Below are 17,273 nucleotides of genomic sequence, written 5' to 3'. Positions count from 1 at the left end.
GTTATACATTTTCAAGCATAAAAATGGCTAAATTAACTGAAATACAGACAAGGCATTCGTAACGTGCGGCGAGACGCACACCAGACTTGATTGCTGCAACAACAGGCTTTTATTTTCAGGTTTGAATTATCTTGCAACAGACACAATAACCCCTAATGCAAATCCCCAATAAAAATATGGCCTACTGTTACAGCCATAACCCGCGGAAAGCTGAAACTCAACTGTTCGTCACTTCCTATCCGCCACTCGCTCATTTCCCCTAGGGAACACATTTATAATAACACTAACAAGCACTTTATATTCATATTTATGTCTTAAAAGGCTTATGTACATATACTGTGTATATATACTAAATTGGGTATTATGAGTCTAAAGCAGGGGTGGGCAAACTATGGCCCGGGGGCCACATCCGGCCCGCCAAGTGATTGAATATGGCCCGCCTGTTCTTTTTAAAGTATTTCATTTAAATTTATCGTACAACCTGGCATCATGGCTTGAGCCAACCTTTTGATGGTTGAAGTAGCTGTTTTATCAATATTGTTATTTGATGTGGTCTGTTGTTTACAAAGTGCTCCTGAAAAAAGGGACACAAGCACAATAAAAAAAAAAAAAAAGACATTAATAAAACAATTTAAAAAATAAAAACAAAAAATATTAATTCATTCATTCGCGGGGGTTGCTGGAGCCCATCCCAGCTGCCCTCGGGCAAGACGCGGGGTACACTCTGGACTGGTGGCCAGCCAATCACAGGGCACATATAGACATACAACCATTCACACTCACATAAAATAAAAATATTTAAATAATAATAATAATAAATTCAATTTATAACGCACTTTACATCAAATGAATGACCTCAAATTGCACATATAGCAGATTGCATGACACTTTTACAGATACAATAATTCCAGGTGGACAGTTAGTAATAGTCTGGCCCCTCGTCAATTTTGTTAAACCAATGCGGCCCGCGAGTCAAAAAGTTTGCCCACCCCTGGTCTAAAGGTAACTATAGGGGTTTCTATGCTTAAACTGCCAACATATTTGAATAATGAGTTAGGAATTCTACATTGCAGAAACTCACTTATCACGGTTAGTAGCGCAGTAAACTCCTTCTGTTTGCTGCTTTTCCCAATTTTTGTATGCATGTGCTGTCTGTGCTTGTCCAATGCTGGCTGATGTGGTACTGATGCTGGAGGATGTGTTTATGGAACCTGCTGAAAAAGCATGCATGCTGAGTCAAGCCCATTCCTGTTTAAAAACAAAACTGTCACAACAACCCCCTCGTGACAGCTTTTTTAGTTCCTTCTTTGCCTCTGTTCCGGTGTCCATGCCCTTATTGGCCCTTATTTGGCTTGTTTTGTAGTGGCTGTTGTGTTATCCTGCTGCTGCCATTATTGCATTAAACTCAACCTTTCATCTGCACTTTTGGTCCTGCTCTCTGCATCCTGGGGCCGAACCATAAAGCTACCAAGACCGCACGTGACAAAAACAAACCAACAAAAATGGAGTCAATATCTTTCGTTTTCATTTATCACCGTTTCTTGTAAACTCCTTTTTAGTTTAACTTGAATGACAACTATGAACTTTCCTTCAGTGAATTCCAGATGAACATCAAACTCACATTGCTGGGACCCACACATCATGACTGAATTTGAATTCTGCCACCCACCTTTTCTTTTAAATAAATTAGACATCGTGCTTCCTGTGCTTTATTTATTCATATACTCTTGACCTTGACTCACTCCAAATCACTCCCATTTGTTAGCAAGTATGAAATCACCAGTCTCTTAAGACACCCATTTTTCTCTTTTAATTTCCAATCCACAGGGGTGACTGACATTTCTTATGTATCTATTCAGACCTGCATACACAACACAGGTCATTGGAGGTCTGTCAGCGGTGAATGTCTTTCCTTGATCTATATGTTGTATTATATGGCTTGTGGGGGATTGAGATGTGTGTAAATGGTGCTCACTCGCTCGCTACCAATTCCATAGTCATCCCTGCTGAAAAGACATAGACCTTGAGGTGATCTGAAGTCTTTTACCAAGCAATAACAGCGGTGAACTGCTTTCAAATAAGGATTAATGTAGCATATAGAAACATCACATTGTACATCATAAGTGGGAGGTTGCATCCAGTGTACTTACTGTGGTTTTATGGTTTTCCATTCCACGAGTGATCATAAAGAGTGGTTTAACCCATATGTAATGGCGCGGCTGTAAGTGCACTCATGCACTTGTGCTGAGGCAAATGAGTCGTGATTCTTTCACATTTCAAATTCCTGTTTAACCTCAGGATTTTTACCACAGTTGAATTATCACCTGTGGAATATTGATGACTTTTCTTCCCAAAGAGCAGAGAAAATACAGATGAGAGAGTTGAAATTGTTGTTTTGGTTTTTACAGCTATACTCTGCGTGTGGTTGGGAATGGCGTCAAGGCTCAGGCTGCAAATCCTGAAGTCAAAGTGAAAGGAGATGATGCTGTGATCCATCAGCTCATAGACAAACTGAAGCACATCAATCAGGTGAGCCTCGTCACTTGCTGTACTTACATGATTAACACATTTGACTTTTTTAACACATTGCTATGTGCATGTTTTGTAATTGCTCCATCGCAGTTCAAAAATCATGCCCTCGCTATCACAGGTTTTCAAAAATTAACTAATAAATGGTCTCTGTTTTGTGGTTAACTATGGACTATAATTAGTGAAAAATGCATATTTTAAGTAAATGTTACCTATTGTTGGTCTAAATTAGAATGTATTTTTAAGTTTTTTGCGAGAGGCAAAAATGAGATGATGATGCAACTGCACAAATAAAGAGATCATGTTTGGTGCAGTTTTAAACTGTAAAAAGAGCCACAAGGTGGAAAAAGTGCAATTTATAAGAGCTCGACATGCATCTTTCCCATGTAATAAAGTGCTCCGCAGCAATTAACAGCATTAACACACAACCAACTACTATGTTTATGTGAGCTCTAGCCATGTGCTTCCTAGCCATTTACAAAAACAGCAAAGCACGCTGGGAAACAGAGAGCACTCTCCAGTGACTCTACACTATATAGAAAATGTCTTGAGAGGTTAGTATGTTGGCCACACAGTCAAAAGATCAGAAAGTCCTTAAGTCCTTGTTTCGAATCTCTGCTTGGGCATCTTTGTGTGGAGTTTGCATCTTCTTCCTGTACTTGCACATGTTTTTTTCCTCCCAAAATTCCAAAAACATGTTAGGTTAATTGGCAACTTCAAATTGTCCATAGGTGTGAATGTGAGTGTGAATGGTTGTTTGTCTATATGTGCCCTGTGATTGGCTGGCGACCAGTCCAGGGTGTACCCTACTCTTGCCTGAAGTCAGCTTTCTATTGTTTTACTTCCTTTAGCTTCAATAATGGTCTGCGACAACAATACCGGCGACCCTAGTGAGGATAAGCGGTACAGAATATATTATAATTGCATCAGAGCTCCTGACCTGCGATTCAGTGCATGGCTTCCCCTTTCAGGGTTTGGGTTTTTTTCCATGTGTCCTTGAATGCAACTTGCAAATCTGAAAAATTGATAATAACATTTTTTTTACATATTACTTCAGCTTTTTATTTTAATTGTGAAGTGACTTCACTGTGTCAAACTTTGAGACTTTTTGTTACTTTCATTCCATTTCAGTGTTGCTTCAGTTTAGAATCCTGTTATATAAATCAGCCACAGTCAGTATGTGTGCTGTGTGCTGCATGCCAAACAAAGCAAGATAATTGTTTTTCTATACCAAATCAAGAGCCATAATGAATTTGCATGATTTGCTTCATTCATTGTCAAACCTGGCGCAATTTGTAACCAATCTAAAATTTTCAAGTATTTAGTTTTCTGTGTCACATCGGGAACCTGGTCGGTTTAGAACAATAGCTCCCCTATTATTTGCTTTTCTACACAATTTATTTCAACAGTAGATCCTTTTTTTTTACTCCGGTTTCCTCCCACATTCCAAAAACATGCATGTTAGGTTCACTGGCGACTCCAAATTGTCCATAGGTATGAATGTGAGTGTGAATGGTTGTTTGTCTATATGTGCCCTGTGATTGGCTGGCGACCAGTCCAGGGTGTATCCCGCCTCTCACCTAAAGTCAGCTGGGATAGGCTCCAGTACACCCCCACGCCCCTGGTGAGGAAAAGTGGCATAGAAAATGGATGGATGGATGGGTAATCACCACTAATGAATGAATGAATGATTGATAGAACAGACGAATCAGAGTCACAGGCTTGCATGACAACCGTGCTTTCATCTGTTATGGGGCCGCCTCCACCTGACTCTGAAGTGGATAGTAGTAGCACACTGCTGGATGGTCCTTCCTACCTGTAAGAGATGTTTTTCTAAACTACACCCCCCCCCCCCCCCCCCACATACGCTTGCCTGTTGTAATTCCACCACCGACTTACAATCACATATAATCTTGTACACCTCACTGAAAGCTTGGAGACCAGACCATCATATTTAAGTGAAGTTTTTGCGTCTCGCAACAACTAAAGACAGCCAAACAAAGTGCAGAATTTCAACATTTGATGAAAAATATTATATGTGAAGCATAGAGACGTGTAAAAATTGTGGGCTTTTGTGGCACATTTTACCGGTACTTATAAATAATTACAGACTTACTGTGAATGAGATGTTTTTTTTTTCTACTTTGAAGAAATCTTTTTTTAAAAACACACTTTTGCAGTGTTTTGCATTTCAGAAGAAGTCTGTGCAGCATAACAGGAATAGGCTGACTTCCTCCAGAAATAATATTGTGGTCATACATACTCTTGATGACTGAATTTTTATGTTACATTTCCAATGAATGCATTTAGATTAACAGAACACATCATCTCTGAATATCAGATTTAAATTGAAATCCAACACTGCTTGTTGTCTTTTATTTGATACAAGCAACCTAGACTGTGAAAATGCTATATAACCAAAAGAAGTGTATTTATAAACACTGATAGCTATAACAAGATGCGATGCAAATGTCATAGATTTTTTTTCAGGACATGTAGCCTGTTGATCAGTTTTATTTGCTGTAAGCTATACTGCATAAGATTTGGCCTCAGTCTCAACAACTGCCTTCCATTATTCGCACAGCTTTGTTTGTTGAGTCTGAATACTCTCAATGGAAAACCTCCAAGGTTATCTTGACAGCGTGCTATTTGCTCCAGAGTGACAGACTGAAGTGCGACGGTTTCTTTCAATACTTTAAGGCTTTTTTTTTTTTGTTAAATAGGGATCAAGTTCTGAAAGTTGAAGTTTAGTGTGGCTTTTGACACATGTAGACCACATTTGGCTGCATAAGGATGGAAAGTAACTCGGCTTCATACTTTCGGCTTTTCCCTTCAGGGGTCTCCACAGCATCTCCTCCATGTCTTCTGCATCTGTCTCTCTCACAGCAACTACCCACTTCACTACATCCATAAACCTCCTCTTTGGTCTTCCTCTACGCGTCCTACCTGGCAGCTCTAAACGCAGCATCCTTCTACCAATATAGTCACTATCTTTATCATGTCCGAACCATCTCAGTCTGGCCTCGCTGACTTTATCTCCAAGGCCTGTAAAGGCCATGTAATGTCCCTCTGATGTACTTGTTCCTGATCCTATCCATCCTGGTCACTTCCAATGAGAATCTCAGCATCCACATCTTTGCTACCTCCAGTTCTGCTTCTTGTCTTTTCCTCAGTAGAAAAAGTACATATATGCCTTATAATAAGCAGCTAAAGTGATTGTACTTTGGTACTTACTACATAACTTATGGTTATTCAAAATGCAAATAACCCTCCCACAATTAATTGTCCCAACATCTTGAGTGCTCTCAAGCCTAATAGTGCTCAATCACTGGGTCAAGATAGAACTTAAAGGCAACTGCTTTGTCATGTTGCTTGTAAGCCTCATTTTAGTTGATTTGCATTCTCAATTTTCCTCTGGGAATAATTTCACCCCTGCGGATCAGACAAACCTACTTTACAGCTTATGTTATGTTATGTAATTTGACTTAAGCCTACTAATAAAGCATTTTCATAGAGTCCGGATAAAGAGAAGTGTCAGTGCCACTTAAAAAATGTTTCTTTTTTTAATGCCACGTTAAAGTGGTGGAGAATTTAATGTGAGGCATTGTATGACTTACTGGAAGGCATACGTGAGTTTTTCCTGGAATATGAGTATGTGCCATGCGCTGTATGTCAGTCATCCAATAATGTCATTCGATTATTAGATTATTATTAGATCCCTCTTGACATGAAATAACAACCCTTCAGTCACCTTTACGCCCATAGTATTACCCGATATAGCTGACATAATCAAAGAAGATAATAAGATATTTGAAAATAAGACTCGAAATTAAAGGACACAAAATGAAGTCGGTGGTTTCAGCTTGGTGCATATTATTATGTATTACTATGTGTTATTATATTTGTATTATTAGACCTTGGATCGTTGTGCTTGTTGTGAGATAATTCAAACCTGCAATTAAAGCCTGTTGTTTGGGCAATCCGGTCTGGTGCTTGTGTGTCTCATCGAACATTACAGTAACATTACTGACACCCGGTGTCTTGTGTAGAATACTATTTATATTCTAAGCCTATATATTTGCATTTTATTTTCTTTAGCCATTTTTATGCTTGAAAATGCTTAATTTTGGCTATTTTACAAATTAAAACATGCAATGAAATATGGAGAAAAATTCAGAGAAATGACACTGACCTTGGAACTTGGGTCAGTCTGGCTGTTGAAAGACAACAGCCAGGACTCGAATGTGAAAATATTATCGAGAGCAAAGATTTTAAATTATTACATGCCTTGAAGAAGGAGATGAATGAGATATGCAAGGCACAAAAAGAAGAAATTGAGTAGTTTTAACAGAGAAAATGAGTTCAGATGAGCTAGCTAACAATGCATGTCATTGGGATGCGACTACTTTGATGCTTAAGCATGTTTCCTACCCTTCTATTGTTGCTTTCATACTTCATATTTTTGGGAGTTGTGCCACTCCTAATAAACACATTTTTGTGAAATAACGACTTTATTTATTGCACCAGCCACCATGTCTTTGCATCCTGGGGTACGCATCATTAAATTATAGCGATACATGACAGTATGCTCTGTTAATCCTGTTTGGTGGCTGTCATATTTTTAGGTGCTGCACAGCGCTAACTATTTAAATTGGCTGTAATATTTAAAACCCATTTGATCTCTGTGCAATATATTGCCAGTCTACAATGTATTTGTTGTGGAAATGTTCTGAGCGATGAATTGAGGCAATATCATCGGGAACATGTTTGTCATCAATGCTTGACAAAAACAAAAACTTAAAAAAAAAAAGCTGCCCCAAAATATATTGGCCCTCAACCTCAACAACAGCAGTTAAAAGAAGAAAGCCAGTTACGAAGAATAATCTACACTGCGGCAAGCCAGTGATGATGTAATTTTGGTTGACCCCAAGTTGACCCCATCATGCATTAATTCAGTTTCTACTATTTACAATTGAAAACATTGTTTTGAAATCTGAACAAATTGGAGGTTGACATCCCGTTCCACTGATTTTGGAAGTTCCATTCCCGTTTTTTGTTGTTGTTTTATAATTGTTACACAGTAAAATGATTTTTTTCACACAACCAACATGTCGTTACACTCACAAAACAAAACACCTGTCCAGGGTAGAGATTGTGCTTGACACTTTTTGCTAAACATTACACACCGTGAAGCTAGCGAAATGCAACAAAAGTATACAAGAGGAGATCGGGAAGACCTGAGTTCGAATCTCTGCTTGAGCATCTCTGTGTGGAGTTTGCATGTTCTCCCTGTGTATATGGGTTTTCACCGGGTACTCTGGTTTCCTCCCACATTCCAAAAACATGCATGTTTGTCCATAACTATGAATGTGAGTGTGAATGGTTGTTTGTCTATATGTGTTCTGTGATTGGCTAGTCTAGTCTAGGGTGTACCCTGTCTCTTGCCCAAAGACAGCTGTGATAGGCTCCAGCATATATGCGACCCTGGTGAGGAATTACAAAAATTGAGTGTGGTGTTTTGATAATTGTGAGAATATTTGGGAAAATTAGCTTCTCAAAATTGCATAAAACAATTTTAAAAAATGTAAGAGAAATCAAGTAAACATGAGTATAAAGTACTTTAGTTATTTATTTATTTTTATTCAAGATTGTGTATCTGTCGGAAGCAAACATCAAGAAGTCACTTGGAGAGCTGACATTGGAAGCAGCAATGTCACATGTGATATTATAGCATTGTATGAGTCATTGAACAGCTTGTGTGTTCACACTACTTGAATCTTGCTTGCATTAACATCTCTTCGGGACTTGATTTGCAAAGAGCTGATTGGAATCTCATCAGCCACTGTAGTACACAGAGAAGTGTCGGCCTGTTTGTGCTGTGTGACCCGAGTTGTCATTCAAGTTTAATGTTTGTCCCTGATCATTTACTCTATGCCTTCACTCCTATATGTGCTTGTATTAGAATAAACAAAAGGAAGACAAGTGTAATGATGGGGATAGTAAAAGCTTAAGGCGTTTATGTAAATTGCTGATGGCATTCACTTAATGTGTTATTGGTTTTTGATGAAATGTGTACAAGGATGAGGTATCAAGGTCATATTTGTGTGGGTTCATGGCCACCTAGGTCATTACCAGCTAAAACATCAATTACACATACCAGTACACATGCCCATTCAATTGTACACACAAAGAAGTGTGTCCTTTGACATTAAAATAATTGCAGTAAAATGTATTCAGTACTATTTGCCAACATCTGTATCCACTGGTAATAAAGACTGCACATGAAAGTCAGTCATGGCATCCCACAGGGTTCTGTGCTGAGACCTGTACTGTACAGGCTTTATATGTCCCCCTTAGGCCAGGGGTCCCCAACCTTTTTTGCCACACAGACCGGTGTGATTTGGGTCTTTTTTTCACGGACCGGCAATATGTGGTAGAAAAGTACAGAAAATATAAAATAACATGATGGGACTAAAAACAAATGTTAAGTGCAGGGAAAATATAACTCACCTGCTGAATCAGTGGGAGGCCTGAGCTTGTTTTGTTGAGACGAGATGGTCCCATAGGTGTGATGGGAGACAGTGAGTCGTTAAGAAATTATTTATTATTTCTGTGCGGCTCGGTAGCAAATGCACCACGGACCGGTAGTTGTCCCCGGCCCGGCGGTTGGGGACCCCTGCCTCCATGAACCCCCACTGTTATGCAGACAAGATAAGATGTCAAAAATACATTACACAAGATGGCGTCTACGGGAACGAGATGAGACGAGATTTTAACATTATTTTTTAGAGAAAATTAAAAAATGTAAAATATATTAAATAAATATAAAATAAATTAATATGCAATTAAAAATATCTATATAATCAGGACAGACTTTTTAATGTAGGTAAGACATAAGCCAATGCAGATGCATTTTGGAAATGTTTATTGTCCCCCAAATTACAGTTTTTCCTAATTGCTAAAACACTAAACCAGGGGTCGGCAACCTTTACTAACAAAACAGCCATTTTAGCCCCATGCTCTCTAAGGGAAAATAGACTGGAGCCGCAAAACATATTTTAAAAACAGTATCTTATAAACCTTCAAAAGTGTCCCGTGCATGTGTAGGTTTTCTCCAGGTACTCCGGTTTCCTCCCACATTCCAAAAACATGTTAGGTTAATTGGCGACTCCAAATTGTCCATAGGTATGAATGTGAGTGTGAATGGTTGTTTGTCTATATGTGCCCTGTGATTGGCCGGCGACCAGTCCAGGGTGTACCCCTCCTCTCGCACGAAGACAGCTGGGATAGGCTCCAGCATCCTCGCAACCCTTGTGAGGATAAGAGGTAGAAAATGAATGAATGAATGAAGGTCATCTAGTGGGTGAATTTCATGAGGTTTTATTGATAAATAGAGTCGTGTGTCATCAGGAAGGTTGTCACCAGATCGGGTGAGAATAAAACATGATGAGATTTCTTGTTCAGAAAAAAGCAGTCTTGCGCAAAAAATAAATAAATTAATCACAAAATAAATATTAACTCAATAATTTTGCTGCCCCCAATATTTTGCCACATGCACACGCGTCTGTTTTCCTCTTCTCTCATCTCCAAACACAAAGGAAGGAGGTTCACTCTGTGCTTGTTTTCAGCACCTTGGCGTGTTTGTTCCATGAAACAAAAGCTTGAAAGAAGTGAACCCTCTTGTCAGTCAAACAGTCTCTTTGTCTCTGTGAGGAGATGCCGGGATGCTAGTATACATAAAGCAGAAGAGTTTTGTCTCGTGAGGAGCAATGCAAGGTGACATTGAGGTAAACCATCAACAAGGATTTATCAGAAAGGGATGGCAACAAAAAGGTAACTTCCCCACCAAAGCACAACAACTGACCTATTTTTTCCTAAATACAACAAGTGTCAAGAAGAGCATTTTTCATCTATGAAACATTAAAAAATCACTACCAGATGCTGAAAAACATGTTCATGCTTTTGTGACCTTGAGGGGGGATTATTGAATTTTACTGTTCATAGGTAACCCTAAGAAATTAGGGTAACCTAATTCCAGTTGGTCCAAAACATCGCCACTTGTCACGTATCACCCTTACTGGCCTCACTGTGCTGGCTACCAGTCAATTTTAGCATTGAATTCAAAATTGTCCTTTTCCAGCCCACACTGTACTTTCATCCGGCCTGCAAAACTGTTTGGAAAATAGCATTGAGTTGGCCCGCCTCACGGACCTTATGAAACAAATTGCTTACATAAGTAAGAGATTCTTTGGGAATCAAGTGGAAACAATATTGTATATAGCACGGAATCCACTACCATTCTGAATAAGAGGGCCAGATTCGTACCAAAAGTCAAAATAATTTAACTGGACATGACAACAAACAGCAGCACTTTAACTATTACACACTCTGTAGAAAATTAATTAAGTAATTCATTCATTTTCTATACCGCTTATCCTCATTAGGGTCGCAGGCGTGCTCGAGCCTATCTCAGCTGTCTTCGGGCAAGAGGAGGGGTACACCCTGGACTGGTCGCCAGCCAATCACAGGGCACATATAGACAAACAACCATTCACACTCACATTCATATCTATGGACAATTTGGAGTCGCCAATTAACCTAGCATGTTTTTGGAATGTGGGAGGAAACCGGAGAAAACCCACGCATGCACGGGGAGAACATGCAAACTCCACACAGAGATAGCCGAGGGTGGAATCGAACTTGGATCTCCTAGCTGTGTGGCCTGTGCGCTAACCACTCAAACACCGTGCAGCCGTCTGTACAAAATAACACCTTAAAAAGGCATAAGACAGTACAAAGTGATAATTTTAACTTGAGCAAAACATGCTGGGGAATGCGTAATCCGCCCATTCCGCACACCCAAACTCGTCCATATTCACATCTCACAGACGGTGATGTTTTTGTATACTGTATAATATAAAAGTATTGAGAGAAGGTGATTTTTTCTACCTTAAGCTTGAGCTTGATAGACCTCCCTCATGTTAAGTATCTTGAGATATTTTATGTTGTGATTTGGCACTTTTTAAAATTACATTTGAATTGAACTGAAGTGAATTTAATGTGCATCAGCTATGTACCATATAGTAGCATGTCTGTATGAATCACTATTTGTGCACCTTATTGAACTCAAAGAACATGTGCAATCGTGCATGAATGGCAGCTTGCCCGTTCGCATGTGCCGAGTGAGAGAGGCATGTAAACTCTGAGTTGTGGATGGCAGTAAAAGGTGAAATTCTATTACCCTTAAAAGAGGCCGCGGTTGGGCATTTTTATTAGGACAAGAATGATGTGTCTATTTGACATTTGCATGAACAGACTGCTGTAGTTTGTATGTTTCATCTACATACCCTTTGTATTCTATACCCTTAAGCTATTTATTTTGCCCCTGACCTTGACCAACCGATGTTCAGAAATAGCTCCCACTTTACCCAGAACCGAATACAAATCATTACTATTCCACTGCTGAAACGACACAGCAGAATAGAAATGCAGCTATTGACAAATTCATTGTGTAATCTAAGTGCACAAACTCTGGATTTCATCATCTTGCTCATCTGGAGGACTTTCTTATGAATTATTTGTGTGCTCGTCTCCTCCTTGGTCGTCCTCTCATCTTGATGTGGTAAAACCCATCAAGAATCTATAAGCAGGTCCTGTCCCTGTGTCTCTCAATCATAATCAGGGCCAGGCAGCTTCTCACCCACTTTGCTTTTGAATTATTTACCAATCATTGATGTGGTGGTTGACCAGCAGTTTTTCTTGTGAATTATTCATGCCCCCTCCCCTCATGCAAAAGATTAACAGTTGGAATTTATTCACGTTTTATTTGTTGCACCCATAAAATTTGAATACCAAATTAGAATGTCTTGATTTGGCTGTAAATCTAGCATAGCCCTTTGAGCGGCATAGCCGGTCGTATCCTTTGGAGCGTCCTCAACAAAAAAAAAATGCAATGTTAATTGATAGATTAGACCTGAGATTAGACCTTGATGTATGTTAATATGCACAGCCATAATAGATAGATAGATACAGTCCAGATCAAAATCTTAAGACCAGTTGAAAAAATTCTAGAATATGCATTTTGCACATTTAGACCTGAGGTTTTAAGTAGAGATACAATATGCAAAAGCAAAAAAGGAGAGTAAGACAAAAAATATTTGCAAAATAAAAAATATTAAACAAAATTAAATTTCACCTGATCAAAAGTTTAGGCTATAGAAGCCAAAATCTGCTCAAAATTCAAATTTTCTGTCAGGTATTGACATGGTCATGCCTTCCTGATGGCTAAACCTAAGAAGCTTTCTCTTCTTGAACGTAGTCGGATGATGGAGCTTCATAAGCAAGGTCTCAGGATGTAGTAAGACAGTCATTCTACATTTTTGGAAAGATCCTGAGCATTACGGAATTAAAAAAAAAGGGGGTAGACACAAAAAATTAACCCAAAACTAACCCAAATGAAGGCCCTTACTGGTGCAGACTGCAGTGCAATAAACCATCCAACGGCATCTGCGGGAAAAGGGTTTGTTAAAACAAAAAAACAAATTCAAAGACCTTGTCTCCTCCAACGCCACAAAACTGCCCATCTCGACTTTGCCAAGGAGCAACAAACATGAGACATTGAAAGGTGGAAAAGTTGAAAAGTGAAATTCAATTGAAAAGTTTTATTCTCTGATGAAAAGAAGTGTAACCTTGACGGTCCAGATGGCTTCCAACGTTACTGGCGTGATCCCACCTGAGATGTTTCCAACCCTGCACCGTGGAAGGGGTTCCATCATGATCACTCTCAGCTTCATGCCAGAAACTACTACATTGTTCTTGGCTGTGCTCCTGTTAAGTACCTCTACCAGTGGTAGTTTTGATTTTTTTTAAATGTTTGTTTCTCTTTCGCCTTCTCACACCAGCAAATTTTCTTCAAGTCTGTCTTCCGGAATCAATCTGTATGCGTAGTAACATGGAATAGCCCAATGCATGAGAAGGATGATTGATAGCAGTTGAAGCGATCATGATAGATTAGGAATTGTTATATCGTTTTAATGACGTAGCGTAAGACTAAAACAGTAATATGTACTTTAACTGCCCTTTGTATTGAGTTGTGGTCTCCTCATGAGCAGCGACACACGACAACCGGCACAGAAAGCTTTTTAGATCTTCCAGAATCTGCACCTATTCAGCTGTATTTCTTTGGATTTCGTGCTTCCCGGGAAAATGGTCTATTTTCATTTATTCCACCCATAGTCTCCAGGCACGCCCACCATGTGGTTGGTCACATTCCCAGGAGCTCATGACAACTTTCGGATAGCTGCCTAACCCAACTTTATAGGATTTGATAATCTTTTAAAGTCCTGTTTGTCACTGTTGTTGTCATGGGAATTCTTGTTGCTACTGTTTTTGTCTCTCTCTTTCCACTGTCCCCCACCCCACCTTTTTTTCTTTTTCTTCTTTTCTGTGTTTCTCTTGCTCTGGTCCGGCCGCTCCAAATTTGCATAACAAAAACATAAAATAACGGCAAATAAAATTTCATAGTACAGGGAAGGTGTAGCTTACACCTAGCCTGGCAGAGCAAATCTGTTTAGCATGTAAGGTCATTTAGATCAACAATACGATCTGCCCCAATGGCTGGACAGGACAAAAAAAAAAAAGATAATCTTTTCAAAATGTCCGCTTTTAACATACAGCCATATGTGATGGATCCTGAATCTGATCCAGAAGTAAAGACTGGAAAGTCTTTAGTTCTTCAAGAAAAGAGGTTACTTCAAGACATCTCTAAATGGTAAATCGTTTTAGCATGTAAGCGTTTAGAGTGTTGCAGAGTGACAAGGGAGGGTGAGATAACCACATAAGTGATGAGGATTGGCTAAGATTTAGTAAAATTGTGTCTTCAGCCAATCAGAGAACTTGGGTGGGTGGTCGTTAGAGCACATAAGCGATGAGGATTGGCTAAGATTGCGTCTTCAGCCAACCAGAGAACTTGGGTGGGTGGGTGTTTAAAGCACATCGAGTGCGAATACAGCGTTTGCCAAAGGGAAGTACAGACACTACTTTAACCTGGGGTGGGTAATGCAATAGTTACTTTTACTGGTAACTAGTTACTTTTGTAGTGGAGTAACTCAGTAACTTTTTTGGAGAAGTAACAAATAACTATAACTAATTACTTCTTTAAAGTAACATGCCCAACACTGTCTACAACATCAGTAACATGGTCACTAAATAAATCAGTGTATAGGACACACTGATGATGGCCTCATAACCTTAATTTCATCTTCCTGTAGACACCAACATTTGAGCCTGTTCTCATTGGAATTAGTAGGAGAGGGTGACATACCTTCTTATGAAAGTGTCATTTCTGTTACATTGAGAGGATTTTCCGCCTTAACCCAGACCACAATGTTTTGTTTTTTTCTTTGTGGCAGAATATAATATAATGTATAGTGTTGCAGAAACACAATCTAATAGTTTCAGTGTTGCATGCTCACCAGAGTGTGTTATAGGAGGACGAGCCATTTTGTGTGTTAGTGTGGGAGGTTGTTCAAATATAATGCTTGTATGCTTGACGTCTTGCACATTTTTACAGTTTCAAGGTCAGATGATGAATAACTGGCAAAAACTCAGGGAAATAAAATGTAATGTAATCTTGTTGACATAACGGTGTCTATTTTTCCACCCACTATATTATAGTAATTGAAAGTATAGATTTGGATCATTTGACAAATAGGACGCAATGTGTTTTTGAGACTTCTGGCGTTATTTCTTGTTCACGAGAAAACATTTAATGCACTGTTAGATCGCTGTATTGGACACACATCGGAAGCATGCATTCATTTTCTACCGTCTCCATAAGCAAGACCTCTCAAAGCATCAGCATTGACAGAGTAAAGCAGTCCTTTAAACTTTTAAAACCTTTGAATAGACCATGAGGGTTTTGGAACAAAATAGTCAAACTGTACTCCAAAATGTTGCCCTGAGTTGGAGGATCCAATTCGCTAGGTTGCTGCTTGTGTCAAGTGTAGTCCAATAACCATTAGACAGCATCTGGAAGCAAAGGGTTTTAAGAACAAATAAAGTCTTCGAAGACCTCCCAATTGTACAAAATTGCCTATTTAGATCTCGCATGACAGCACCATACATGAGACATTGAAAGATGGAAGAAAGTTCTATTATTCCATTATATACACCTGGGGATGGACGGCTAGGGAAGTTAACAAAAATGGATGCCCTCCACGAAGCCATCTCCACCACCTGGAGTAACTCTGACTCGTAGAAACACTAGAATATTACAGTATTCATTTTACTTTACCAATCTTCAACACAGCATCTACTGTATATTCATTCCATACTCCACTTCCTATGTTGTTTATTTCATTGCATTGCACCTGATGATGACTCGATGATGTAAATAACAAAACACAAGATTTTCAGCAGCAATCACTCTGAAGTTTTACTCACCGTGTGTGCATTGCCAAATTGTCATACTCTTCAAACACTTGCTGCCAGACTATACATGGACCTAATAAACACCCTGTCAGCGCTTCTGCTGAGATGAGGAAGATGCAAAGTGATGGTGTGTGCCTTGGGAGCTGACACTCATTCTGACACTTTCCTCTTTTGACAGTACTGAAAGTACTAATATAGAAACTACTGATAGATAAAATGTATACAAAATGTAAACAAAAATGTGTAGTAAAAAAAATACCTTGGAAAATATATCAAAAGTCTTTTTCAAATTAATAGTTGTCATTATATACATATAGTATAGCGGTGGGAAAGAACGATACAGGAATTGTGCATTCTTCTGATGGCAGACATGAGGCTTTATGTGTGGGCTGGATGATGGTTGTCTGTGATGATGTTTTGGGGCCTTAAGCAGCAAGTAATAAATATATTTGAGCTGCAGCCGCTCAATGCCAGTAAATCATTGATGCAGGCTATACAATGTTCAACTCCAATTGCCAGTCCTCCAATGTCAAACCTGCCAAACCATTTACTGTGATGGAACCTGTCAGACATGTTTCTATGGCACAATCATAAAGGTTCAGCCAAAGTTCTTCTATTGTCACACTCCCAAAGAATTCATTCAGGCGCCTGTGTAAATGAGCTTTGACATGCCAGAAATGCCTTGTATAAAATAAAGTTACATTTGATAAGTAAGGTTGAAAGGCATCTTATCCTCACTAGGATAATGGGGATATGCTGGAGCCTATCCCAGCTGTCTTCGGACGAGAGGCGGGGTAGACACTGGACTGATGGCCAGCCAATCACAGGGCACATATAGACAAACAACCATTCACACTCACATTCATACCTATGGACAATTTGGAGCATGTATGTTTTTGGAATGTGGGAAGAAAACCCACGCATGCAAGGGGAGAACATGCAAACTCCACAAAGAGATGTCAAAGAGTGGAATCGAACTTGGGTCTCCTAGCTGTGAGGCCTGTACGCTAACCACTTGTGCAGCCAGCTATTGACCATTTAGGCAAATATATTTCCTCCTTAATTAAGCAACCAGGGGTTGAAGAGCCATTTGCCTAATGGAATAAAAATAAGCAACATCCAATTTGTACAAATAGCTGTAACTATATAATAAATTTTTTTGTATAGCGCTTTTCAAAATACTCAAAGACACTGTACAGAAGAATGGAGTTGAATAAAGCAAGTAAACAGAGTAAAAGATACATTAAAATACAACATTCATATGTTAATACACAGTTAAAACATGAGTAAAAGCGGGCCGGGGCACAGCAGTC

The 17,273-nt window shown here is 39.2% G+C and overlaps 1 protein-coding gene across 3 annotated transcripts in view; it reads left to right on the top strand.

The window, feature by feature from the left end:
* Positions 1–17,273, top strand: part of gpc5a (glypican 5a) — a 131,174-nt gene that overhangs the window by 63,665 nt on the left and 50,236 nt on the right. For all 3 annotated transcript variants that reach the window (XM_058089689.1, XM_058089690.1, XM_058089688.1), the window contains one exon: positions 2,409–2,529. In XM_058089689.1, coding sequence (XP_057945672.1) covers positions 2,409–2,529 — 121 coding nt within the window. The remainder of the gene's footprint in view (positions 1–2,408; positions 2,530–17,273) is intronic.

The sequence above is a fragment of the Doryrhamphus excisus genome, chromosome 12 (genome assembly GCF_030265055.1).
Source record: "Doryrhamphus excisus isolate RoL2022-K1 chromosome 12, RoL_Dexc_1.0, whole genome shotgun sequence".
NCBI classification, from domain to species: domain Eukaryota; kingdom Metazoa; phylum Chordata; class Actinopteri; order Syngnathiformes; family Syngnathidae; genus Doryrhamphus; species Doryrhamphus excisus.
Note: the sequence above shows the minus strand (reverse complement) of the source record. Positions and strands in the feature narration are given on the sequence as shown.